Source organism: Poecilia reticulata, linkage group LG10, assembly GCF_000633615.1.
Source record: "Poecilia reticulata strain Guanapo linkage group LG10, Guppy_female_1.0+MT, whole genome shotgun sequence".
NCBI classification, from domain to species: domain Eukaryota; kingdom Metazoa; phylum Chordata; class Actinopteri; order Cyprinodontiformes; family Poeciliidae; genus Poecilia; species Poecilia reticulata.
In genome coordinates, this window is record NC_024340.1 from 7,668,659 (window position 1) to 7,695,677 (window position 27,019).

The window sequence follows — 27,019 nt, forward strand, 5'->3', positions numbered from 1 at the left end:
ATATGATTTCAAATGTAACTGAGTGAAATACTGAAGTAAAAGCAAAAGTTCAGGTTTTGTGAACTACTTAAGAGTAAAAAAGTACAGACAGGCTGTTACTTAGTTACATAAATGCTGGTAACCAGTTTACTAGCTTCCCGTCACRTTTCTGAACTGCTGCTATAACTAAAGTAAAGAAAAGAACTGCAGGAAGAGTCTCTGTACTGTGTGAGTGTGTCTGTGTCTGGGACGTTTCTGCTCATGTGATCACAGTGATGAGCATCTCATGATCCGAGTCTACACTTTAAACTCTTGGATCTAGATAAAAGCATTCTTCATATAAAATGAACCCTGCTCTCTCTCTTTCTGTCGCTTTTTCTACTTTTTTTTTCTCTGTTCCTGCCGCTCAGTTCTTCCCTCGATGCTTTACGACTTTGCACTCCCGGACGCTGGATGCGGCGAGAAGCGGCCGTCTTTCTMAGCGSCTGGAGGCTCCGCCAGCAAACCRGGACAAATGAGCTTTTAATGACAGTGAAGTTCTGGTCGTTTCGGAAGCATTTCGGCYYMATMGCGCGTTCCCAAYTGGAAAGAGTGACAAATGACTGGCTRAAAAGACGTGCTCACAAAAAATGTAAAACCTTTAAGGAGATTCTTCTCTTAGCAGTGAAGTTCAGGATTCCAGTTAAACGAYGAGTTTATGTTSCCAGTTTGAGTTACACCGCCTTGAAAAAGTTTTCTTTTTAAAACATTTTGCCTTAATTTTCATGCGTCTAATTGGGATTCTACGTGCCAGATTCTGTTTAGTGCATCAGCCAATAGAATAATAGATGCTTCAGTGATGTCACTTCCTCTTGTTTTGGCCCACATGTTGGAAGACTTTAGTTAAAAGCTGCAAACAGGAAGAGATTTTTTTGTTGTTGTGCAAACTCAATCTCAATCCCAAACAAACTCAGTCCCTTTTGAGGGAGTGAGTTTGAAACTGATCAAAATATTCAGACTCCTAATTTTGAATATTTCCCACCGATTTTCTATTTGTGAAAAAGTAAAAAACGATGAAATAGATTGAGATTTGCTGTTGTAAAGTGTTTGTCTTGACCGACTAGTTCCAGATCTGTTTAATGTTTATTGATCACATTAATATCAGTGTCTGCATGTTTATCCCTCAGCGATCCAAGATTAAAAACATGCAAAATCAATAACTGGACCATTAGTCAATGTGTTTGATGTTTATATGCTTGATGATTTTGATGATGGCTTTGGACAAAATCTAATGTTTGTTGCTTGTTTCAYATTGGCATTTTGAACTGCCTTGTTGCTGAAATGTGCTCTACAAATAAACTGGGCTTTTGTGGTTTGCCTAGAGCACGATGGTTAATAATAATAATAAAAAAAAGTATTATTATTATTATTATTTAGATGATCTTTCCAGGTAAAAGCAGACTCCTGGAAACAAATTTATAACAAGTTAAATACACAAACCAGGCCATTCTGAAGCCGCAAACGTCCAGCTAAGTGTTGCTTAGCGTTAGCCGTTTGCAGCATTAGCTGSTGGAGGAGGAGAGGAACTTTCTGCATGCGGTGAGCTTTAAAAAAAAAAATCTCCAAAAAGCAGAGTTCAAACTGATTTGATCCATATTGTGGGTTCTCCATAATCCCTGTGTGAGATGTTTCTGTGTTTTCTCCCCGTCGTGTGCGGGTTCTGTTTGGATTCCTACATATATAAATAAAGTTAGTTATTTACGATTACCAATTTACATTTAACAGCATTTGTGTGCATCTTTARCTATGTTTATTTGCGCTTTCACATAAATCGTTGGATCTGATGTTTCTGAAATGCATAAACTCTCATTTAAGAATTGTATTTGTTTCATTTCATGCGTTCCAAAGGAGCACAGCCTCCCATCTGCAGCGCTGTAAATAACTATCATGTGCTGACAGGACGATGCTACTTACTGTGTTCACATGCGTTTCTGTTCAAACCGATCCTCACGCTGCTCTTCTGACCTTAAATGGAAGTGTGCAGGTTGACCTCTTCTTTCCCTGCATGTCACTTTTCTCTCTCGCTCTTTTTTCTTTTTTTCTACTTCTGACCCTTTTTCTCTCGCTTCCAGCCGCACTGACCTACTGTATGCGTGTCTGTGTGTTCGGGGTGCATTCCGATGGTTAGCTCTGCAGTCAGCGCGTCTGCTTTCAGTTACAGCGCTCCATTCAACGCGCCTCCCCACCTCACGCCTTCATGTTTCTGTTGAGACGACGTTCTGCTGCTTTACATTTTACCTCAATGCTAACCGCAGCTGAGAGACCCCTAAAGTACCTCTGATTGTGTTAGTGTGGCCTGATTTTGGCTAAACCAACATTTTTCTACATTATTTTGAAGGTTTGTTTTTTTTTTTGCTGACTTTGTGGATGGAGTCATCTGAGCTCAGCAGGATTAAGGGGTTTCCCCCTGAAGTGTAGCCCAAAAAAACATCACGCGGTTTCCTTTCTCTTACGCYGATAAGTGCTGGGAAAGTGAAGCTTCTGTCAATAAGTTATGTGGGAAACACTTTGCCGAAACCTTCCGTCTCCTTCCCCCGCCAGCTGTCCGGCAGAGCCGTGAGCCCCCCTGTGGTTCCCGGGRACTTCAGCCAGCCGGCCAGTCCCTTTGTCTGCCTGGACAACTCTGCTGCCAAGCACAAGCTGGGCTTGAGAAACAAGGCCTGCAACAGGAGGAAACCCGCCCGSGTAAGACAGCCACACACATCCTCCAGTTACATGGCCCAGAAGGCTCTAGGTTTGGTATATATATATTTATATTTTAATTACTGTTATTTATTTTCCTGTTTGTGGTAACAAGCAGGGCCACATTCCTGGGCTGGAGTCAGTCTTGGTGCCCTGTCCAGCTCAGAAAAATTATTTTACTAATGAAAATTATGATACGTTAATGTATAGTCCTTCATCTCAGCGCTTTTGAACCGATGCATGGCAGGTGAAACGCATCCCCTGGTCAGCAGCTATGATGTTTCCCAGGAAATCTACTATAACATCAGAATTTCCAAATACTTRAGTATTGTTTGGATCATAAAAATCTTAAAATCTTCATTCAACTTGTCTAATATTGAGTTGGGAGTTTTAGAATACAAACACACATTTGTAAAAAAAAGAAAAAAAAAGAAAAGTCTTTTCTGGCCCCCCAAACAATCGGGGCCCTGGGCTCCAGCCCCTGAAAGCTCTGTCTAAAGTCTGTTCCAGGTGACAAACATGAAATCGCTTTGAAGGTTTTGACAAAAACGTTATGATTAAAAACAAGGCATCCTTAAAAACGGTTAATTAAGCTCAAATTAATATCTTAAATTCATAAGAAACAATGTAAGTTGGCCTGAAATACATTAATYGCAGGTCTTAMATTTTGATGTGGCAGGACTTTTCTGTCAGGCAAATGTTTGAGTCGTATTCAGACATCATTCAGTTCTGTGACTGGGGGCAGTTGAAGCTACCGCTAACTAGCTGCTAATATACACTTCTATATATAATATACACTACTCGTCACTGAAACACAAATGTGTAAAATAAAGTTTTGTTTATTTATCATGTAAGTATAAAGATACGCASAAGACAAGAGAATACACACCTGGATCATTTGAACATGACAAGACTGTATTTTAGCAAATATTTTTTCCTTCTCTCACACTTTTATAAAACTCTTCAGGTCTATCATGCTAATGCTAGCACGGATGTGAACATTTAGCTATAGCTGAATTACTTTGATTTCTGTCCTCTTAGCAATACTGATATATTTCTTTTACCTGTTATTTCTGCTGCTCTACATTTTTTAATGCTGGTACTTTTTATTTTAGGTGTAAAATGTATGTAGCGTTAAGATGCTAACCGTCCTTTTCCCGTTCAGGTTTTAGTTAACTTGGAGGCTAGCTTTTTGTTTTCTTGTGATTAGGAGTCCTGCCAGCTACCTTATCTGATTTTTCCAGTCATAATTGTGGGAACCGATCAGTCCTATAAAAAAAATAAAACTGATTGTGCAGAAGGATTTATTGTATGCAAATACTGAAGTAATCGCACTGTGTCTGCAGCACACAGTTAGAAGTTACACTTCCAGAACGTTCACCCAACCTGGCCTAAATCTTGAGTCTTGTTCTTCTGATGACATTTTTGTTGACGTCCTCACCCCGTTGTACAGTAAGTAGCAGCTGATGATGACGCGTCATGTCTGTGCAGCGCCTGGAGTTGAAAGCAGAAGGCGACTCTGAGGCGGAGGAGGAGGTGACGGTGTCTCTGACGGCAGCAGACGTTATGGAGGAGCAGCAGACGGCAGAAGGTCAGCGCCGTTCATTCATCACTCAACACATTTCATTAAGACACACAGGAGTTTCTGAAGGCCAATAGCAAATTATAATTGTCACTTTTTTTATTTATTAGCTTTTTTTTTTTTTTCTTTACATATCTGAAGTAGAACCTGAAGGGAACTGGAGTTAATGATGGTGTTTTTATTTTTGTTTTGTTTTAATTAGTTTTTTGTTTTTTTTTACTCTTGTCAGTGTGTTTTCCTATTTCAAGTTAACCATGACTCTTAGGAACTCTTGTTTCTGTCTGTGACTCAGTCGAAAGTCAGGATCAGCTGAAAGAGGAAACAGAAGTGGAGGAGGAGGACGAAGAGGACGAACCCCAAAAAGATTCCTCCGCGTTCCCGCTCGGGGGTAACGAGGGAGAAGATGATGCGGAAGCGGAACAGGATGTTTCTCACACCCCGGACACTTCCTGTCCTCCAGAGTCCGGTTTCTCTGAGGAGGAGGAGGATGATGAGGAAGAGCAGGACGCCTCGGTTGATCGGTGCGCTCTCTCCTCCAGCTCCAGCTCCACATCCTCCTCCTTGGACAGTCCCAGGTGCTCCCACATCATTTCCTCATTCTTCTCCTCCTCCTTACTGTGTTGTTTTTTTTAACCTCCTCCACTCAAATAAAACCTGTTGATTTTCTAGCGTCTCACCAGAGCCCCCTGCTGGTCAGATGGAGCACCTGACTGGCCCTGCAGGATTCTCCTGCGCCGTTCACTCTGAGAGTGACTCTTCACCGGGGGAAGAAGAAAACGTCGAGGAGGGGAGCTCGCTCTTGGAGGAGGTGCTGAGCTCCTTGAAGACCTCTCACTCGCCCGATGTGGAGGTGAGCGGCGTTGTCATGGAGACGGAGGAGACAGAGGATGAGGCGGTGGAAGTTGACGAGAGGAAGGAAGAAGAGAATCCCGCTGGTTGTGAGGGCCCCGCCTTGAGTCCTGACACGTCTGATCGGACTGCCCAGGAGGAAGAGGAGGAGGAGGAAGAGGAACTTCCTCGGTCATTACAGGAGGAAGAGGTCGCTGTAGAAGAAGAAAAAGAAGAAGAAGCAGCAAAAATCATAGAGGAAGAACCCGAGGAGGACAAAGTTTCGGAGCAATTCATTCAGCACATTCAACACACTGTATGTCTTTATGTCCTTTTGAAAACTGTCAATAATAGTTTTCCAGTTATTTTTATTGCTTAATTTTCAGCTTCACACTTGAATAAGTTATCAAAATCAAAAACAAACACTTTAAAAAGCCAGAAAGTTTTACGTTTCACAGATACCTGGTGCTTCTTGCTTTTAATGGACTATAAGAACAAGATAAATCTGAAAGAAATTAATGAAAAAGATGTACCTGGATATATATATAAAATATATATATATAAAATATACATATACAAGAAGATCAGCATATCATTAATAAACGATAGTGGGGCCAGAAATCCTCTGAAACAGCTGTTTACAAAATCTAATGAAAACTTGGAGGAAGATGATTGGCTGTTGGTTCTACCCAAACTCCACTGAGCAATTAATCAAAGCCCAAGATGTTGTTATGGCTACAAGTTGTTTTTTAAAGCTGCGGTATGTAACTTTTATAAAAACAATAAAATAAAAAATGTACATATTTGCTAAAACTGTCACAATGTTGCGACAGTTTAGAGATATGAGAGATGATCTGTGAAAAAAATCAAACTCCTCCACTTCTTCTCTGTTCCAGTATTTCTGTATGTAAAAACGCAGCAGTCYTAGTCAGAAACAACCAATCAGAGCACGKAGGTGGTTCTCAAWGTGCTACTKGTGGAGAAACAACTCACCATTACAGGAAAACCGTCTATCYGTCGTCATTGGTGGCTGTGCTAACTAGCATTACWATCCATGACAGGCTAGCTGTCGGTAAGAAGCTGTAGCATAGCAGTTAGCGCTGAGAGAAGGCCGAGGGTTTTTTCACAGATTACYTGCCTCGTATTCTACTTTCACGGCATAGTGACAATTTTGATAAATATGTATTATAAAAGTTACATACTGTAGCTTTATATGCTAACCTTTCAATATTTGAGGGTTTTAACCAGTACCTGACTTTGTCATCAGCAAATGTGTTAAACAAACTAAAGATTTGGGGAGAAATRGCACCGTTAGAAAACTCCTAAATTCCTCCAACAATGTTCAACAATGTCCATCATTTTTACACTCGTATTTTTCAGGATGAGGAGGGAGAGGAAGTTGAATCCGAGGAAAAAAACAAACAAACTATCAACCAGGAAGAAGTGGAGGGAGAACGGGATAGCGGCGAGGAAGACGAGGAGGTGGTAGAGGTAAAGGAGGAGCCAGAAGCTGTCGATGAAAAATGCCAGAACGAGGTGGAAGAAAGGGAGGAAGGAAGCTGTGTCGAGGTGGAGGAGGTGAGAGATGAAGAAGAGGCAGAGGAGGAAGCTGGAGCTGAGGATGAAGAGGAAATGACGGAGGGGATCCCTGACGCTGAAGACGAGGAGAATCTGACTGCCTCGTCGATTCAAGAGGAAGGTGAAGGAGATTATGCTGCCCCAGAGACGGATGATCAAATACTTCCCGAAGGGAACGAAGAGCAGGAAGTTTTAAATGAGAGCTCTGGAGCTGAGGAAGAGGAAGAACTCCAGGATCTTAAATCAGAAGACGTGGAAAGAAGTCCTGATGGAAATCAGAGTGGAGGCGACGTGGAATTGGGAAAAGACGGAACAAGTCCCCTCATGGAGGAAAAGGAAACTGAAGCTGAGGAAGAAGGTCGTCTTTCCTCCAGACGTCCTCCGCTGTTCCTGCCGGAGCCGCGCTCTGTTTCCTGTTCAGATCAGAGTCCCACCAGTTCCCCCAGTAAGACCAGCACCTTACACATCCATCTGGCCTCCCCCACCTCAGAGAAACCCAGCTCTCCTCTCCAGCTCGCTGCTGTAACAGAGCCACTTTCCCCTGCAGAGGAACCCACAGAGTTTAACGTGACAGAGCGGATAGAGGGTGCGAAAAAACCAGAAGAAGAAGAGGAAGAAGAGAAGCAATCAGCGCCAGAACTAGGTGATTCCTCCGGACAGGAAGYGCCATCAACACCAACGGATCAAAGCAAAGTCCGCTTCACCGTCGCCCCGGCGTGGCAGCGGCTGCAGAGCCACCCCGCCTCCCCGTCAGCCGCTCCGGCGCTCTGGGACAGGAGAGCCGAGGTGGATGCAGTGGAACGGAAGGAACGGGACRTGAAAGCAGAACCCGGCAGCCCGGCCGAGGTGGAGGTGGAGGCGGAGGCGGCACCGAGTCCGGTCAGAGGGAGGAGTTCAGAGAGCTTCACCTCCAAACCGCAGAGCTACGCAGCGTCCGCTCCGGCTGAGGCCCAAACCGCAGCACCGGGGAGAACACCAGGTGAGAACACCAGGACTCTAACGGGCGTCAGAGTTTGACACATTGTGTAGTTGCCATGGTACCTACACAACAAAATACGAAGTTCTGAAATATGTGTAAAGTTACAGCCTAGAGCAGGGCAGGGATGACCAAACTTTTTGCCATTAGGGTCCTAACTCCAGGGTCACATTTAGTTTCTATTAAAACCGAAAAGCTGAGCCAGACCTTTTTTTGTTTAGCTTAGTTTTTGAACAGGGCACCAAAACTGGTTCTAGCCCATGGCCCCTTATTCTTCTAATCCGGTCCTGCTGAAAATATWWWTTTTTTTTTTTAGACATTTGTGGTTTTATCTCCTCAGTAATGCACTAAATGGACAATATTTCAAATAGTCTAAATGTTGTAGAAAAGGAATCTGTCAATTATTGTTGAGCCACAATACAAACAGGGTCTTTCACAGTCSCTGTATTAAATGACAAGTAAATATTTTCTAGGACTTTGGGGTTGTTTTAATCTTTGTTGTTTCTTTCTTCTTCTTTTTTTATATGTGGCAATAATGGTTGCGTAGAATGTGCTCATTTTAACAAAGTGYAATCAGTGAAAACAGAAACAATGTTGATAAAAGAAAAACACTTTGTCTTGTACCGAATGAAAACCCAGAATTCAGTTACTCAGAAAATTAGGATTTTGCATAACATAAATTCAAATAAAAGTCTCTTTTAAAAAAAAAAAATATTCTAAGGTAAACGTCACATGTGCCAAACATGAGGCCCAGGRACCAAATGTGTCCCTCTCTAGCTCTTTATGAGCTTCACATAGAAAGAACCTTAAAAAAAAATCAGTTGTGCGCTTAAATATTATTTTATCAATCAAATCGAAGCAGTTTTTATCTGAATACTTCCAAACTACATGAGTGTGAAAAGATTTTTAATATTATTTAATTATAAGAAGTGCTCTTTGAATACACAGGTAGCTGTTTGTTCATATTTTAACATGTTTTATCATTACATTTGTTCACATGGACATTCATAATATTATGAAATTAGTTTGACACCCCTATGTATAGGAATCTTGACTCAGCATCATTAACTGAAGTTATTGAAAAGTTTGGTGGAAGGAAAAAGTATGGTCRAGTTGTCATCTGCAAGCCATTTACCACCTGCACTYTCTAAAGCTACAGAAAGGCAGCGTTAGTTTCTCTAACTCCTGTTTGCTGGGAGTGACTCTAACCTGTTCACGCCGTCACCTGTAGAGAGCGCTGCGGTGGCAGAGGCCAACCCAGACAGTCCGTTTGGGGTTCGGCTGAGGAAGACGTCGGCTCTGCTCCGGCTCGGCTCAGAAGAGGTCGAATCAGAGGTAGGCAAACACAAAGCAGGAAGTAGAATCCAATGCAAACGTTCCACTTTAAGCTCGTCGTCGTTTGTCATCCAGCCTCAAGTCGAGTCGCCGACACATCCGCCCTCCGCTACAGTTGAGTCACCCCAGCCAATCAGCAACAAGCCCCCCGCGAGCCATCCAATCGGCAACAAACCCGCTCTGCCCAGGAAACCGGAGGTCCACGGAGATGCCGGAGTCAAACCAAGACGCATCTCAGGTCTGTGCCGCCAACCCGTCCAGTCCCGTCCAGTCCCGTCCCACACCGTCCGCACGAGTCGGTGATCTGACGCCGTCAACCTGCTGTGTCGTGTTCCTTCAGAGCCGCCCGCAGCCCGAAGTGCGCCCGGCGGGCCTGATCCCCCCAGCTGGATCTCTGTGGCCAAACAGAAACAGAAGGTTTACAAAGAAACCCCACTTAATGAAATTACAGTCAAGAAGGTAATCATTTTATTTTTGTACAATATTAATACATGTAGCACATTTACAATGTGTTGCTGTTTCAACAGGAGGAACAGGAGAAGAAGCCGGCGTTGCCTCCAWGCAGGGAGCAGAGCAGCTTCAGCAAACCGCTTGAACCCACCAGCAGAGGTCAGCACCTGCAAAACACTGGAATATACAGGAAGCACCGCAATAGAGCTCAAGTAAACAAAAGTTGTTCTTATGGAAGTGGATTCTCATTGGAGCAACACTGCCCCCACGTGGTAAAAGAAAGCTACTGGAAAACAGACCAAAGACTAGCCATATTCAAGACGTACCATGATTATGTTTAAGTTGAAATCTACAAACAAGTACAGTATTTTCTGGACTACATGTTGCTCCAGAGTTTAAAAAATGCGACAGAAAGAGGGGAAAAAAACATATTTAAGAAGCACTGGAGTAAATGTCGCTTTTAGGTTTTTCATAATTTCAATGTGCGCAACTGTGGTCAGTGGAAACGCAGCTAGTGTCACCTGCAAACATAATAATTGAGTCTAAATTCTCTATTTGATTGTGTGTATTTGTGTTTTTTTCCTTCAGTGTCGGTAGAAAAGGAGACCAGAAGGACTTTCTCTGTTCCAACTCCGGTGCCGCCTCAGCCCCCGAAGCCCCCGCTCCAAAAGCCRCAGGCGCCCCCCACCCTAGCGAAACCCTCGYCCCAACTGGACTCTCCCCGCTCCTCCCCTACAAAGCCCCCGCCCGTTCTCTCCAAAACACCACCGGTCGCCTCGCCGAGGACTGTCCCAGAAAAGCCTGCCTCCCCGCAGCGGGGCTCGCCTCCTGCCGCTCTGCCCCAGAATGAGCCCCCCTGGATGGCGCTCGCCAAGAAGAAGGCCAAAGCCTGGAGCGAGATGCCGCAGATCGTCCAGTGACRGCTCCCGGTGCTCACGACCCAAAGAAAGTTTTTGCGGGCCAAAACGTAAAAACTCTAAAGCACCGCACTGCGTTTGCACGTTGTATCGCCGGCTTCGGGCTTTCTGATTGGTTTCTAACCTGCAGCCCTGTAGCTACAAACAGCTTTTTTTTGCTCTGCCTCCACATGTTCTACAGCCACGTCTGTCTGAATCGCAGAAGTAAATGTATCCATATTTCTCTCAGTCTCTATTATTATGAAATAAGGTGCCTAAACCAGACAAATTTTCAGGAAACTACAACTGTAACTTTTATCTAAATTAAGAGTCAAACATCAGCTAAGAACATAGGATCGTGGCAGAAGCCATCCAGTTTGTAGAAGAGAATCAGTCTGTTTCATTCTACAGCGAGCGGACGTGTTCTGCATTTCCCTTTCCTAGTGTGAGGTGGTTTTTTTTATCTCTGTGACGAAGAAAGTCCTTCAGGAAGTTGCCTAACGTTTTCCCCAGAGACTAAACTAATCACTGATTGCTGCCTCAGCAGGTGTGCAGCGATAATGAAAGTGTAAACGCGCGCTCGTAACCGCAGGATACGAGCACGCGTCCCGCAGACAGTTGATATCCATAACAAAACATCCTGTTCAGTACCGAACCCGAGCGGTCAGCATCCTCCCGTCTCCGGGACCGAGCTTTGCTCACTTTTATTTACGTTTTGTCTTACAGTAATTATTAATGTTACACGTTTTATTTTGCATTGCCTTTGGAGATTTTGTCTTGTACATAAAGTGTACAGTTATAAAAAGAAATCAAGTGACACCATGTTCTTCTGTGTGTGTGTGTGGGGGGGGGGTTGGTCTGTTTTGTGTGGGATAAGGGAGGAAATCGTGTCTTGTGAAAGCTTTCAGACTTTAATTTTAAAAATTTTGCAACCACAAACCTCTAAATTTACGTGACAGGCTCATTGTGGTGCATTACAGTTGAGCTCATTAAAAATTYCTTATCTTTTTCTGTCCTTKTTTCACATAAATAATATTGYAAGAACTGTTTGTTTTTCACTCAAACTATCTGACCCAGATTTGATGAGAAGAACGTGCAGCTTTACGGTCTTCTTAGAAAACGAGAACCTCTTCCAAATCTACCACAAAACACAAAACTGAACTGTTAAGGTGACTTCTGCTTCTGTTTTCATTTTGATTTTAGAAAGGCAATTGGAGGAAGAAGTAGAAGAGAAAAGCTGTAATGAGTGGAGATACTGAAGATGGAGAGGTGAATTGCATGAGATATTTGMTCATTACCTACAAGGTGAAAGGTGATTGAATGTAAAATTATTTTATGACGTTCCGTTGTCAACAACATACCTGGAGTGTTGCGTTGATTCTTTAATGCTTGTTTGAGAAATCCTTCAATCTCCATGGCAACCAGTCAGCTGTGCAAAACGCCTGGGTGGGCCTAGCCCCGCCTTYAAGGCGCAGCTCCTCCTCTGAACTGGAGTTTCCAAGCKTCAGAGCTTGAACAACCCTTCCCCACTCAGCTCCTTCAGACAAGCCAGCAGCAATTAGCAAACACCTGGGTCAACTGGGCGTTTGCTGATCTTATTATTCGAGCTACTTCTGGTTAARACGTTGTTAAAGGGCTAATAGAGGAGCCATGTGATGACTTCCTGAAGGCGGAGTTTCAGAAACGGCAGGAGTTTTTAAAGAAAGAGACCCAATTTCAAGGCACTGAATTAMAAAATCTAATTTAGTTCTATTTGATATAAATACCCAAAATAGTTACTTGATTGTGTTATAAAATGGCACTATATGCCTGGAAAATGCATAATACTGCCCCTTTAAGGAAACCCAAGTTGCACTGGTTAGTGTTTATAGGTACCAYGGCTTAAAACTCTTTTAAAACATGTAAATATGACTTGGGCTTCTTCAAGAGTAACATACAGACACTGAGTGTACAAAACTTTCACYCCTGGTAGAGAATACTCTTGCTCGTTCACATGGATGTAATTAGGCCACACCCAGCTAAACCATGTTGGACACCTATCACAGATCAGAAAAGTTTTGGCAGGAAAAACAACACATGATCACAGTCTGATATCTGTTCAACTCCTTTTAACCTTAAAGTTATAGAACACAAAGTGCCTGGAAAACTAGTGTTGGCGCACACGCGCGCACACACACACACACACACACACACACACACACACACACACACACACACACACGTTCATTCCTGTATGGTTTTGTGTTACTCTGCATGGGAAGCTGACCTATAGGGGGTTCCTGCTTGCATAAATGAATCTAGGACTCGAGCCAGCGTTTGTGATGCATGTTTAACATGCAGAACAGGAAGCCATAACGGCTGAGCTTAGATTCTCCAGATGTCTTTTCTGGGTGAGTTAGGTAACACTGCTGCTGCCTGGCCTACTTCTGACACCTGCACGGTCGCATTCACATGTAGGCCTTAAAGTCGATCAGCCAAGACGTACGATGCATGCGAGACCGTGCCAAGTATCCATGGCGATGGCTGGTAGTTGTTGACCTTCTCATGTTCGGGTTATATAACCAGCCAAATTGGCAGGATGCGGACGAGAGAAGGGGTTCTATCTGTGCCCCCTAAGGGCGCTTAGGTCCTAAAGAAAGTTGTGGAGACTCTTCGAAAAGGCAACATTTGTGCTCTGAAAAGATACACCATTTGTGTCAACATGGCGTGTCACCCGTCTAATCATGAAATTCAGGCGTTTCATTCACCTCCAGGGGAAACGGTCCATAAAATAGTCTATGAAGTCTGCTATAGCATGCAGAYTACAAACACGTATGTAAAAATACACTTGCACTTGCTCAATTAATTCAAACAGCATTATTAGCAATAAGTCAAGTAATAAAATCTACTTAGACCTACAAACTTCATAACATTTCATCCAAGCCTCACATCACCGAATGCAAAGCAACATTTTGTCACCTTCCTAAAATAATGGCCTATGTATTTATTTGTTTTTTTTACAAAAAAAAAAAAATATATATATATAATGTTGGCCAAAAATAAAACTGTCAACTCCAGTATAAGTTGGAGCAAATTTGATAAATGGTGTTCGTTTCTAGAAGGACCCGTCAACTATCATTGCTACGCAGGAAATTGTAAAGCGAAGCTGATTTAGTTCGAATTAAAATGTAACCCAAACGTTAAGTAGGCTACTATTTAAATCAACTATTGCTAATTTCCATCATGTTGAATTGTCTCCAATGAACATATTATTTCTCATTTGGCTTTTAATTTTGAGTCTTAATTTCTGATAACATAACTAATGTTGCTAGGTTAGCCAGCGAACTAGCTTTCGTGTTTCGTGTACAGTACTTAAAGTCAGCAGTCGTGAAATAAATGATATTTATCAGTCGCTTCTCTACGACAAGATTTAAAAAATATTGTTCAAAATTTACATTAAGGATACAATGTTAAAGTGTATACGTAAAAGGGAAGCCAGCTATTGCGTTGAAACATTTTTGATGAAGTGTGAAGTATTGGAAAAAATAAAAAACACTAAGGTGTCTTTTCCCTTTTATTATTGTGCGCATTACTATTGTTCCATTAATTCATCAAAACAGGATCTGTCCAGTTTAAGACAATGCAGAAAATCCAACCAAATCGTAAGTAAAACTTTCAGGCTTTATTATTGCTACATGTGTTTATTCCATTACCATATTCACTCACTGAACATGTTGGGACAAGCAGACAGGATTTCAATATAAAGTCAGTCTGTACACATCAATCCAGACACAAGTTTGTCAATAGATCAGATATATCTCACTTATGATTTTACATTGGACATTTCTATAATTAACAATTATGTAGCCTATTCCCTTTCATGTACTGCACATATTAGCAATAATGATCTTTTTTCATTTTCTATAAATAACATTGAAAAACATTAAATATAGGGGACAACTAGCTTGTACTCAGGATAATTTATAATTAGTAAAATGTCATTCTTTACATTTCCCATTAAAACTGTCACACAACACCCTGAAATTAGGCATGGGCACGTGGCCGATATCCAGGTATACCAGGTATAACTTAAAAAGTTATGGTTTGAGAAATGTTCCATCATGCAGAATTTTCTCCAGCTAGTTGGAGGATAAGAACAGTGTCTGAACGCCCCTCTTCTACCTGTTGTTGCGCACTGCTGGTCAGCTGGCTGAGTGAAGACTGCTAGATTTTTTCTTTCCTCTCTCAAGTAAGAGAAAATCAGATATTTGGAAATATTCAGTTTATTAAAAACATGGATGGTCACAGTGTGGAAACTAAAAGAGAATCGCTTAATAAAGGCATGTACATTTTTGGTTAATTAAAAAAAAACATACAATTATGATTTCACTCAGCGCTGTTAGAATGTTATACCAACCCATGCCTAAATGCTTCATTTCCAGTACATGTAATTGTACAGCAACCTAATTTCTCTAATGTCCAGCATTACATTGCTTTGGCCCTTTAGAAATTATTACAATGTGGATGAATTGACGAGTTACTTCACATACACCGACACACCAGACAAACACCAATAAGCGAAGAAAATTCAAAATACAAACAACTACGTTGACATAGAAACATATTAAAAAAAAAGAAAGAAGAAATCAAACCTTTGTATACAAAATAAAATGTTTTTTTAAAGGTAAAGCCAAACAATCTCATACATTTTTCAAAGATTTGCTTTTGCACGTAAAAACAATCATATCACAGACAAGAGCAAGGCCTCGAGATTTGTTATTTTTCTCTCAAAAGTATGTTTCCTCTTGTTTCATTTTGTTAAATCTGCTGCGGAAAAATGTTTTAACCTGGTCGTGGGGAAAACTCGGATAAAGCGACTTGGAAGTAAGTCTGGTTTGTAAATGGATCTACTCCTTTGTGTGAGAACAAAAGGCACTGGCCTTTCCTCGCTGCAAAATTCCTTCACCAGATACTATTTTAATATGCTAAGTGTCCAAAAAAAAACCTCTTATTTTGTTTTAAATATGTTTCCCTAAAATGTGGTTTAAAAAAAGAAAGAAAAAAAAGAAACATGTCTAGTGCAGCTCCTTTTTAAAGCTTCACACTGATAACCACGGTATCGACAACGAGAGGTTGGATCAGAGGAAAGTGAGCAGCCCAGTATCTCTTTCAATGTATAATGTAAACAATGTCACTTCATGCATAAATAACCAAATAAATAATAGCTATCAAACAAAACAAAAAAAACAGTCCAACAAAAGATTGGGAGCCTTAAAGCAGACCATATATGACTGTTCGATCTGATGTTATTTAGATGGATGAAAAAGAGACAACTGGACGAAGGATGGAAGTTCAGAAGCTGAAGGAAGCCCGTTTTTGCTACTTGGAAGAAAAAAAAAAACAATAGTAAGGCATAATTATGTGATGAAAAGTCATAAATATGAGTTTCAAAGTCCTTGTACTTATGAAAGTCAAAGTCATAAAGCACATTCTTATCATTTCCAAACCTTCAAAGTCAATATTGTGGTTTTGAAACTCATAATTCCGTCAAAACCCAAACCAGTTTTTACCTATGTAATGGGGTTCTACAGTAAGTAGTTTTAAAAGGTAAGTTTATTTTGTTATTATAGCAAGACTATTTGAGATATCAAAACTAATTCTTGAATGCATTTACACAAAAAAAAAAATATGTCGAGTTGTTTTTCTTTATTTTCATATCTATTTGAACAGATTAGTGACCGCTTTATTTCAAATTCAAACGTATCTGAAAAGGAAGAATTGCTTTTGGTGTCACTTTAAAGCAGATTGACCAGTTGGGGGATGTTACCTGCTGAGCTCCAAATAAACTACAGACTGCTGCAGGAACAGGAAGAAACTCAGTGGAACGTAGACAGATGAAAATGACACAGAGGCTTTTCACAGGGTACAGAGAGAAAATCAGAGTGAGCGAAGTTACGCTGAGCTGCAACTTTGTGGCAAAGCAAGATTGCGATACACTTCAGTTCATTCACCAAACATAGCTCTGCGAGTCCTCCGCCGTTCGTCGTTTTCCTGCCGAGTGAAAGTAGCACGAGGAAGATATTCGATCGAGAAACTCCTTGTTTTATAAAGTTTGCCGTCGAAGTGCAACGGTGGCTGTTATTTGTGCGAAGAAAAGGAAGAACTGGTCGTCAGCTGCTCTCGGGCGAGGGTGTTGTGCGCTTGTGCGTAGCTTGTTGACGTCGTTTGTCAGGTCACCGGGGCCTGCTCTGCAACATGAAGAGCAGGACTTTGCGGATGCCGCTGAGGCGATCTTTCAGGGAGGTGAGGGCGAGGAACGGCAGCTGGGCCTGGCCCTCCAGAGGGAGAACAGCCAGTAGCCACCAGCACCAGGAGGGGCCGTTGGGGCTGGCCTGCAGGGACAACAGAGACAGAGCAACACCGGGTGAGACAATCAGTTTAATTTTTATATTAAATTGGTTGTTCTATTTATTAGTCTAACAAAAATCGAGCAATCTGATAAAAATTCTTTTGACACACTCGGCACATTTTTCATTTAACTACGTAAGCCTATTTTATACGACATTAAAATAAGAAAAACATTTCATTGTCTATAATGCATTAACATAGCATTTCTTTAGTGAGCACTTGGTCATTTGTAGCAAAGGATGCATCTGTGGCTAAAAAAGTATGTTTAGCATCAACACATGAAAAGCTCAGCCATTTCTAATAATTGGATAGGAAAATATGCTTAATAGGAATTAAAAAAATAAATAAATAAAAATGAACCAGGTCAAGCTAAAACTAAGACATTTGAGTAGTTCTGGGTAAAACACATTTAAAGACAAAGAAGGATTTGTTATAAATAGATAGATTTTTATTGAACTTAGTATTTTACCTCAGGCACCTTGTTGGGCAGCTAAGAGGGTCTTTAGGACTATAAGCCTTTTCTGTTTCATTGATACCTGTCTGTGATAAAGGTGAGTTAAAATGACTCGTTAACGATAGTTAATTATCACTTTGATATAAATGAGGCTTTTATGTTACTCCGTAACTTGTTTATTTAATGTTTTTAATTTCTGTTCTAATATGAGCGAGTTACCTTTGTAACAGTGTTTGTTTGATGCTAACAGGCTAACCTTTTAACAATTTTTTTTTCAGTTGACGCTATGTTTAAGTTAACATTAGCTTATAAATGTAGTGCACCTTCTACTTCACATTGTTTATTTCAGCTAACAGAATCAAACAGAAAAAAGAAAAGGTCAGAAAGCAGGCAGTCCATATTAATGCCTTAGAACGGACTTTTGAGATTGCCTGTAAATACTGTGGAGAGTATTAAAGTCAAGCTAGCTGTCCTCCTGTGTTTAGCCTGGCTATCTAATCATGAGGGGTTGATGAGGTGTTCCAGCAAATCCTCACAATGCAACATACAATCCTACCTCCATGCAATACCCGCCTTCACTAGGATGCTGTGTTCATCCCAAAAAAGTGTGTTTGTACCTGGGGTTCGGGGTCTTTCTTAGGCATTGGTCCAAAGTGTCCTTCGATGCGTTGCTTCTGCTCAGCTTTCAGAGAGTTGACCCAGACCAGAGCCTGGTCGTACACTGCATCATGTAGCGACTGCAGCTCATGCTCTGCTATGCCTTCCACCTGCAAATATATGAAAAGACACAACTTAGACCTTTAACCTCCATTTTTAGGTCTATTTAAAGCTCCTTCCCTCTCAGTTCTCATCCCACCTTCACATCCTCCAGATACTCTACATCTGCCGTGTTGTATCCGTCCCTCTCGCGGTGTTGAATGATTTTAAACCTCCGTCTGCCGATCGTGTCCACCACTGATCGGCCGTCCGAGAAGAACTTGACGTCACGGATCTCCAGCAGACACCCGTAGCCTACGAATCTGTGGGGCAAAAGGGAAGATGCGTTGTGTTTTAGGCGTCTACTTTAATTTCAAGAAGTGCCAAGATGASAAACTGCCTCTGCCACTAACCCTTTGAGGTCGTCTCCCAGACACATGCCGAAGCAGTTGGTTCCCGTCTCCATGCACCTGCGAATCATCAATCGGTAGCAGGGCTCAAAGATGTGGAGCGGACACGGCACGGTGGGGAAGGCCATGGTGCACACGAATATAGGCACGCTTTTATTGAGACTAAACCAAAACAGGAAGGTGAGACGATGAGTTCAGTTAAAAGTCAAGAAAGCGGAAAGAAGAAGAGCAGAGGGTGTTTACTGACGTACTTGGAGAGCTCAGCCATCTCCTCCTCGTGCATTTTCTGTCTCTCAATAAACTCAGAGGGAAGATACTTTGATATCAGGTTCTCCATTAATACCGTCTTACAATATTGCCTCTGGACCAAGTACTGGGTGGAAACACAGAAGGAGAATTGATGAATCAGACGAAGCAGAGGCCGACATTGGGAGAAATATCATATATGTGACCCAGCGCGTACCTCAGACAACTCTTCTTTGCACAGTGGACACCTGGGGTTGTGGTCCAGGCATCTCTCCAGGCACTGAAGACAGAAAGTGTGCCCACATGGCGTTGTTACCGGCTCGTAGAACAGCCTGGACAGGAGACACACCCAAAAACCAAGAGCATGATAATTAACTTATTTTCCAGCTTGTTTTCTTGTGACTGGCATGGGATAGTTCAAGATGCATTTGACAGGCTGACCTCATACAGAGGGAACACTCCAGATCCATTGGGTCCAAGAGGTCACTGGACATGGCACCTAAAGAATCCAGGCCCTGAGTTGGTTCTACAAAGAGATACCATCAGACGGTGAACAACACAACCTCCCCTAGGAGAAACAGCACAGTTGTGCTAGAGCGTTAAGCTCACCACACTTGGATTTCTTCTGGTGGCCGATTTCTTCCTGTGGTTCCCCCTCTTCTTCCACGTCCCTTCGTTTCCGTTTAAGGAGATTTGAGTCGGTTTTTCTGAGACTCCCGTTGGACCTCCCAGCTGCTGATGGAGGAAGCTCTGTGAACAGCAACCCAGGACTGACGGTCTAAAAATGGAAAGAGCAGTAGAAGAAGAGTCCATGAAGGAAGTGGTAGAAAGAAAAGGTGTCAGATTGATTTCGAAGGAGGAGCACCTTTACCTGGATGGGTTCAGTTTTACTGCTTTTGATGTGTGCTCTGGAAGACAGGAAGTTGGTGCAGCCGGAGATGTGTTCAGGAACCTGATCGGTGACTGGAGCCAGGAAGTCACTTAGAAGCTGCGAGGTGACAGAGGGTAGCGTTCAAGTGACCATTTTGTTGTAAATCCCTACAGTTTTATACTGATGAAGATACATTCTTAAAACTGAAGTAAGGCTGCAACTGTATTTTAGAAACCGGTTATTGATCATTCTGGCAATTGATTAATCAGATTTTTTTCTAAATGGCAGATTCTGCAGATGTTTTTTTTATGTAGCCACTTCCATCTTTAACATACAGAATTAGAAATATGTTAAAAGATGTAAATAAACAAATAATTCCACTCCTTCTTTTCTCTTAAATGCAAAATGTGAATATGTTTGATGCAGTTTTGGCTTTATTGCTCCTTTGCATATGTTTTTTGTTTCAGAAAATGAAATTTTTTTGAGTCAGTATACTCTATTTAAACAATTATTCGATAACAAAATTAGTTGACATTTATTTCAGTATTCGATTAATTGAATTATCATGATTAATCCAATTAATCATGATTAAGCCAGTTAATTGTGATTAATCTGATTAATCGTGTTTAATCCAATTAATCATTTCATCCCTACAGTAAAGCCATGTTGAAGTGATCAAAGATATGCTTACCTTGTGAGCTTCAGCCTTAGCCAGTCTACAGTCCGGCTCTAAGGACAGACAGATCAGGTACTCCTTCAGAGCATCTTCAGTCCTGCCCAATGACACCAAGGCCTGGGCCTTACGAACATGACCCTGTCACCACAGAGACAGTCTATTACTTTCCATTCCAACCGTAATGAAATTACGCTAAATAAAAAGGATGTGAGTCTTACCTTGGTCCAGAAGGGCATCAGTCTGCAAGCCGTCTCTGCGTCTCTCAGAGCCCAGTCATGGTGCTTCAGACTGGAGTGGATCTGAGAGCGGTTACTGAACAGGATGTGGTCTGTGGGTGCTGTGAGATAAACACAAAGAGGAATTAAAGATGAGGATGTTTTTTGTATTGCTCTGTTAGTTGAATAACTATTTATCATGCAATAAAATGCCATTTTGAGGGAAAAGTACATTTTCCCTCAAAATGTACTTTTGGGGGTCAGAAATATTTGGAACCGGACAAAAATGTTCAAGGATGTTTCATAGCAAATAGGGGCAATTCAATACCCCTGGAAAACTATTCAGAAAACTTAAACTGATATTTTATCTAGCTTGTTCAATAAAAGAAAGCAGTCCATGCAGATGAGACCAAAATGTAGCTGTTTACCTGCATGTTAACGGCTACGAATGGCAGAAAACTGGTGATCAAAGTTGGTCAAACTAGATATTAGGGCTACAACTAACAATTATTTTATTAATCGGATAATAAATTGCCACGTTCTGCAAATAACAGTTATGGCTTAATTATTGCTTTGAGTGTGTTGTTCTTTCAGCAACTGGCCCTGTTTTTGAGTCTGTATACTGCAATTAACAATTGATTACTAAATTAGTTTATGATTATTTCAATAATGGATTACTCATAATTAATCATTTCACCACTTCTAGGTACAGAACAAACCTTGCAGAAAACCTGTTAGTTGTGGCAAAAAGAAAATACTCRGCGGCAATAAATGCAGTTGCCCAGTCTAAGTAAAAGCATTTGACCTTCAAGTTGCAGTTTTTCCAGCTCACTCTGACTAAGCAAACTAGAACAGGCAAACATTCACTAAGCTGGTAGAGGACGGTCGTACAAACTATTTACTCAGGAGAGGCGAACACAAAAGCACACCACACTTTTCAGATTTTATTTGTAAAAACAACCATGAATCGTTTTCTTTTTAATAGTATTTGCAACTCTTCTAACTTCTATGAGGCTAATTGCTCAGTATACAAACTGTTGTTACACTTAAAGCTTAATTTAAGCATACATGCTTAATGAAGCATATACGCTCCATAGTTATGTGTCAGAAGAGTATCCTACAAAAAACGGACCAGCTTCCACATTACAAAATGTGTTATGAAAAAGCACTGCTGCCTTACAAAACCATGCACCACTATCAAGGTCACCCATGTTGCAGGTTTCATAACTATAAGAAGTTATGCAAATGTCGCAGCCGGGCCCTTCGAGAATCAAAGCAAAGCGCTCTCTGGCTCGCATATTAATTCACTCACACCAATAAGATTTATCAGTGGAAGTGCTGAAAAGGCCCGTAGGCGAAGGGGATTATTTATACATGCAGATCCGTCCAAGTAGGACATACGACGTATTGATTAGCTGCGAAGCGACTTTGCAGACATGTGCTAATGAGAAGTGAGAGGCCAACTTTAGAAGTTTTTTTTGTGATAATTGCATCACAAACTGTGAGTCACACAATGGGGAAGATAATTTCTGCTTTTCTTTTCTGCTTCACTTATCATCAATACAGTGTAGAGCTGATCTGTTGGCTGTTTTTTTGTTGTTTTTTTTACAATTCATCAGTTAATAATTGGATAGCAAAAGATACTTAATAAGAGAGTGTCACCTCATAATTTGAACCAGCCGAAGCTAAAAATGCCACTTGAGGACATATTTATGTAAAACATATTTCCAGACAAAAAAAGGTTTTCATCTAAAATCCAAAATGTGTTTGATTTTTGTTTGACTTAATTACTGCTCTGACTGGTGTTATTATTTTCAGCACGTCCGATGTTTTTGAGACTATATACACTGGTAAATGATTAATCGATTACTACATTAGTTGACAATTATTTCTATAATTGATCATGATTAATCCAGCTGTTTCCGCTCTAGTAGGATACGGACAAATTGGCTATAATGGAATCTGTTGTTTTACCCTTTAATGTCAGACATGCCAATTCTTTTTGAAATACTGATGGATTTATGCTGACATCTGATTAATGGTCTCAATGACACTCATGTTTTTCCACCTTAATGTCTCTCCTACTGAGCATCTAGCACCATTATGTCCTGGTATCCCACTGACATCTAAACTGCACATGTTCTTCACAAAACATTAAAAGTACTTCAACGCAAATGGAAAACTTTCCATTTGCAATCTTATGTAATATTTCCTGGGAAACAACTGTGGTTCAGGCTTGGATTATCCTCTCCCGAAGACGATGCTTGATCATATGAACAACAAGCTGAAAAAACGTGGTTTTAACGTTTATTGAGGTTAAATGTTAAGTTTGCGTCTGTCCAAACAGGGAGGTTTACACTTTAGTGCTAGGAACCCAGAAGTCAAAGACTGAACGTCTTAAAACTGAGCTGTTGTGCTGTGACTTCAGAGGAATCCCTATTGGTTATACATGTTAGTAGGTAGAGATATACTTATTTTTTCTTTCTTTCTCTTACTATTTTATTCTCCGATGACGCTCGTAAATCAACAAACCAATTATTTCAATGGGATCTGAAGTGACAGGCCAACATTAAGACTAATTAGAACCATATACTATCTTCTTTTCTGGTATTGGCTGATGAAACATAGGTGGTAGCAACCTGCTATGGGGACGGAGGAAGAGGTTATCCTACAAATAAAAAATTATTTTTATTTAATCAGATTTGGATTTGTCTTCTTATAAAATGTTTAACTATGGTGTAATCAGGTGGCTGAGCAATAGAGCAAGTGCTTATCTTTTTCCCTGCCCTTCTTTTTGTCAAAGTTTATTAGAGTAGTCGTGAACCCCCATTACCGTTTGACTTTCACACAACATCATAGCAAATAGAGAAAAACTCCCAAAATAAAATAAGACAAGACCAAGTCTTAAACAATGTGGTCTCAACACAACAAAACTATATCCTTCGCCTCCAACTCCACAAATATCTTCTATTTTTGCAGTGGTCTTATCACTGAAAATCCTGATAAGACACACTAAGGCTGTAAAAGGACAAAATGTGCCAAGCTTCGAGGAGAACTGGTACATGTACATGCCAGCGTATCTACTAAAGGAAAGACCAGAATGATGCATGCAATTAGACTCACATTACTGAGCCAGATATCAGCTTACACAAGCATGCTGCTGGTAGCTAAATGAGGTCAGGGCATGCTTCCCAGTCAGAAGGACCTTTGCTTACAATAAAAACAGACCTGTTGATCCTGAAAGTGTGTAACTAGGTTATAGTTCATCTATAGCGTCATACGTTTAAAAAAACACACTAAAAGAAAACAATGCAAAAAAAATGTATCTGGTTTGTTTTCTTTATTTATTTATCTGAATTAAAGTTAGAGCGCAACACAATGAACGGAACATTTATATATAAAGTTTCCACTTGTTTCATGTCCGACCTGGCACTTTAGTACTAACGTGACCCGCAATGGTACCCTTGACCTATATTTACTGTCTCATTGTTTCACGTTACACAATGAGTGGGGCGGCTACGTGCTTACGTAATATTTGGTCCACTGGCCCAGCCTACATAACCGTGTTATCCAACACATGGCGGCTGCCCTCAGATACCGGAGAACATTCAGGGAGCACCGCTGTCTGTCACTCACTCCGTGACACACTTTCTGTACCAATGAGAGTGTCGTGTCGTTCGCTGGTGGTTTTATAACACCACACAGCATTACAAACTAGTAAAAAACACAAGTTAAAAAGGTCAACCTTTGTCGTTCACTGGTGGTTTTATAACACCACACAGCGTTACAATACAAACTAGTAAAAAAAACACAAGTTAAAAAGGTCAAACTTTGTCAGGACAGGCATACTGGTAGTAATTACCTGTCTGTATGGCTTGGTTGTACTTCTCCAGCGCTGCTTCCATCTTCTTCTCGGCGTACAGCCCGTTCCCCTCCCGCCTCAGCCGGCCGGCCTGCTGGAAGCTGGGGAACCACTTGGCCAGCAGGCTGCTGAGCACCACGTTCACCCTGTAAGTCTGGAGGTCGGCCAGCCTGGAGCTGTCCCTGCACTCCTTACACACCACCGGCCGCTCCTTCTCTTTCATCTCCCTCTCCAGACACTTCTTACAGAAGCAGTGTCCGCACGGCAGAGTCACCGGCTCGAACAAAAAGCTCAGACAGATCCCGCAGGAGAAGTCCTCAAACCCGCTACCTGACCCACAACCCGTCCTCCAGCGGCTGCCATGACTCCCACCCCGGTCCTGTCTCCGGATACTGTCCGACAGGTACCCAACGAGGTTGGACAGGTGAGCGGGTTTGAGTTTGTCTATCTCGGATGCTTGTCGGTACACCTCGAAAGCTTCCGCCACTTTGCCCCCGAAGGCGAGCGCGTCAGCCCGCTTCACCATCAGCTCCAGCCGGCTCCCAGGGTCCCCGGCACACGCCAGCTGGCACTCGTAAATATCCGCCGCCAGCTCGAAGTTGTTCGCTTGGAAAGCTTCCGCTGCCAGATGCAGCATGCTCTCGCACTCAGTCCCCATACGGAGCGCGTCTCCTGGAAGTCTCCCGCTTCTTCATCTATTGAGTGGAGCCTGAGTGCTCGGTGCCGAGGCTGCCATTCAGCCTCCGGCTCCACTGAAGTACAGACTGCTCTGAAATGTTAGCGGTCAAGTTCAGGAAACATAAAATTCTCAGTGGAGTGAGGAGAGAGAGGGAGGAAAAAAAAAATGTTATGTAAAACAACTGGGTCACGTGACGCCGAGCAGCTGTTCTGATTGGACGAGTCGAGAAAAAAAACAGTTACAAAACAAACCCGCATGTAATAGTTTTTCTCTGCTGGGGCAGGAGAGCAGGTCCTCTAGGAGCCTGTCTGACCTGCATTCAGGATATCAGTCAGCAGAGACGGGCTGCAGGTGTGTGTGTGTGTGTGTGTGTGTGTGTGTGTGTGTGCGCGCGCGTCGGGTGGGGGACTAAATATTATAAATTCTCCGGTGTATGATATGTAATGCACATTGGATAACACTGTGTCCACATTTTGTCATGTAACAACCACAAGCTTTAATGTGTCTTAATGGAATTTTTATGACAAACAATGTAGCGCAAAGAAGAAAATGGATCTAGCAGGAACATCTGAAAAGTGTGACAAGCTTCCAAGTCAATACCTTGAATGGTTTCTCTACAAGCTTTGCACATGTTGAGATTAAGAATTTGCATCTTCTTGTTTTCAAAGTAACAAGACTAATTGGAGGCAGTGTGTGAAATGTAATTTTCAAGACTTCCCACAGATGTTTGGTTAGCTTTGTCTGGACTTTGAGCCATTCACTCATAAGCATATTGCATGGCTAAAGTCTTCCATTGTAAATTTGACTTGTTCAGAGCAGTGGTGTCCAAACTGGAACATTTAAACTGCTCACAAAGTTTATTAAATTAAAAATTCAAAAATTATTTTATTGTGATTCTTCTTTCTTTTTTTTTTCCTTTTAGTTTCACCAGCTCAAAAATAAGCTTTTTATGGAATCTATTAATCCTTATACATTTCTGCTAGAAAGGGCCTTGGACTGTTGTTTTATTAAAAGGCAAAACAGACAAATTCCACATTTTTTATCAACTGTTTTCTATTTTGTTGGCCAAATTTGTGGTATTCTTGACATATGGTCAGGGGGCTGAACAACATCATTTCAGGGGCCACAAATGGCACAGCCCTGGTTTAGAGCCATTTGCTGGAAGCTGAACATCTTATCCCGTCTTTAGCTCCGACTGCTTCCCTGACCCCTTATGAAGAAAAATACCCCCAAAGCCTGAAGCAGCCACTATATTTCACCATGATGATATAATATTCTGTGTAATTTTGACCATCTAGAGGTGTTGGTCACCGTTTGGGATGTCCGATACGGCGACATGATACGGGAATAAAAGCTGAAGCAAATGCCGAGTTATCAAAATGAGACAGAGGCCAAGAAGCGCAGGTGGTTTTATAACTGGAACGGCTCGCTGGCGCTCTGAAGTGCAGCCAGTCTTTGTTGCATAAAAACTGTTTGCATAATTACAAAAAAAAAACCTCACTCTATGTGACATCTTACTTAACAATCACAGTTCTGAATCTAGCTCAGTGGAAGTTTCCAAGGGACTTCTTGCTGTTGCACATCCAGCCTATTGCCTCTGTACCTCTGTTGTTCTTCGTTTTGCTCCACGTTTGAATGCAAATCCTGAAATTCTGTAACGGCTTCATAACATCAGAGTTGAGCTGAAGGGATTTTCCTCCGAATGGGGAAGATACTATCCTACACTGTATAAGTAGCTTCTCCTTTAACCAGTCAGTGGTGCTTACTGCAGTCCCCAAATAAAGCCTGTTTGCTGAAAGCAGTTCAGGTGTGTGTGTGTGCATGTGTGTGTGTGTGTGAGTGTGAGTGTGGATTACATGCAGCAATCGGTCCACCAGAGCCTGTCTCAGTAACTGCTGGTAATATAGGTCGGCCGGTCTGGCTCGTGAACTCAATCCCACACACAGACAGGAACGCCGACTGACATATACCGACAGACTGACACACATGGAGGAACAGACAGACTGGCATATATGCAAAAGAGGACACTTACAGAATCTTATGCAAAACACACACACATACGGTCAGGCATGTACTTTTCACCCTCAGACCTAAAAGTTGATCAGTGTGAGGTTTTTGTATGTAGGGCAAACTGTCACAGACTGTCTGAACTTTGCAGACTGGGTTGGAACAAGCGGT

At 41.8% G+C, this 27,019-nt stretch overlaps 2 protein-coding genes across 2 annotated transcripts in view; one reads left to right on the forward strand and one right to left on the reverse strand.

The window, feature by feature from the left end:
• The window catches only part of LOC103471072 (uncharacterized protein KIAA1211-like), a 50,201-nt gene extending 39,034 nt beyond the window's left edge, over window positions 1-11,167 (forward strand). Inside the window, exons 7-16 of the mRNA XM_017307009.1 lie at window positions 2,437-2,703; window positions 4,192-4,291; window positions 4,575-4,857; window positions 4,952-5,426; window positions 6,491-7,667; window positions 8,896-8,999; window positions 9,075-9,237; window positions 9,340-9,458; window positions 9,527-9,608; window positions 10,038-11,167. Coding sequence (XP_017162498.1) covers window positions 2,437-2,703; window positions 4,192-4,291; window positions 4,575-4,857; window positions 4,952-5,426; window positions 6,491-7,667; window positions 8,896-8,999; window positions 9,075-9,237; window positions 9,340-9,458; window positions 9,527-9,608; window positions 10,038-10,369 — 3,102 coding nt within the window. The 3' untranslated portion in view covers window positions 10,370-11,167. The remainder of the gene's footprint in view (window positions 1-2,436; window positions 2,704-4,191; window positions 4,292-4,574; window positions 4,858-4,951; window positions 5,427-6,490; window positions 7,668-8,895; window positions 9,000-9,074; window positions 9,238-9,339; window positions 9,459-9,526; window positions 9,609-10,037) is intronic.
• A 2,820-nt stretch (window positions 11,168-13,987) lies between these two features.
• On the reverse strand, window positions 13,988-25,042 carry LOC103471026 (LON peptidase N-terminal domain and RING finger protein 3). Its single transcript, XM_008419794.2, has 12 exons — window positions 24,163-25,042; window positions 20,304-20,422; window positions 20,101-20,223; window positions 19,410-19,526; window positions 19,148-19,316; window positions 18,980-19,064; window positions 18,756-18,870; window positions 18,544-18,665; window positions 18,296-18,454; window positions 18,043-18,205; window positions 17,804-17,953; window positions 13,988-16,716 (listed from the first exon to the last, which is right to left on the reverse strand). The coding sequence occupies exons 1-12, from the start codon at window positions 24,818-24,820 to the stop codon at window positions 16,558-16,560; spliced, it is 2,139 nt and encodes a 712-aa protein (XP_008418016.1). The 5' UTR covers window positions 24,821-25,042; the 3' UTR covers window positions 13,988-16,557.
• Between the last annotated feature and the right edge of the window lie 1,977 nt (window positions 25,043-27,019).

Coding starts and splice junctions, on each gene's coding strand:
- LOC103471026 (XM_008419794.2), bottom strand. CDS start 24,820: ATGGGGACTGAGTGCGAGAGCATGCTGCATCTGGCAGCGGAAGCTTTC. Junction 20,224..20,303: donor TGATGCCCTTCTGGACCAAG/GTAAGACTCACA, acceptor CTGTGGTGACAG/GGTCATGTTCGTAAGGCCCA. Junction 18,206..18,295: donor CTGGGAGACGACCTCAAAGG/GTTAGTGGCAGA, acceptor TTTGCCCCACAG/ATTCGTAGGCTACGGGTGTC.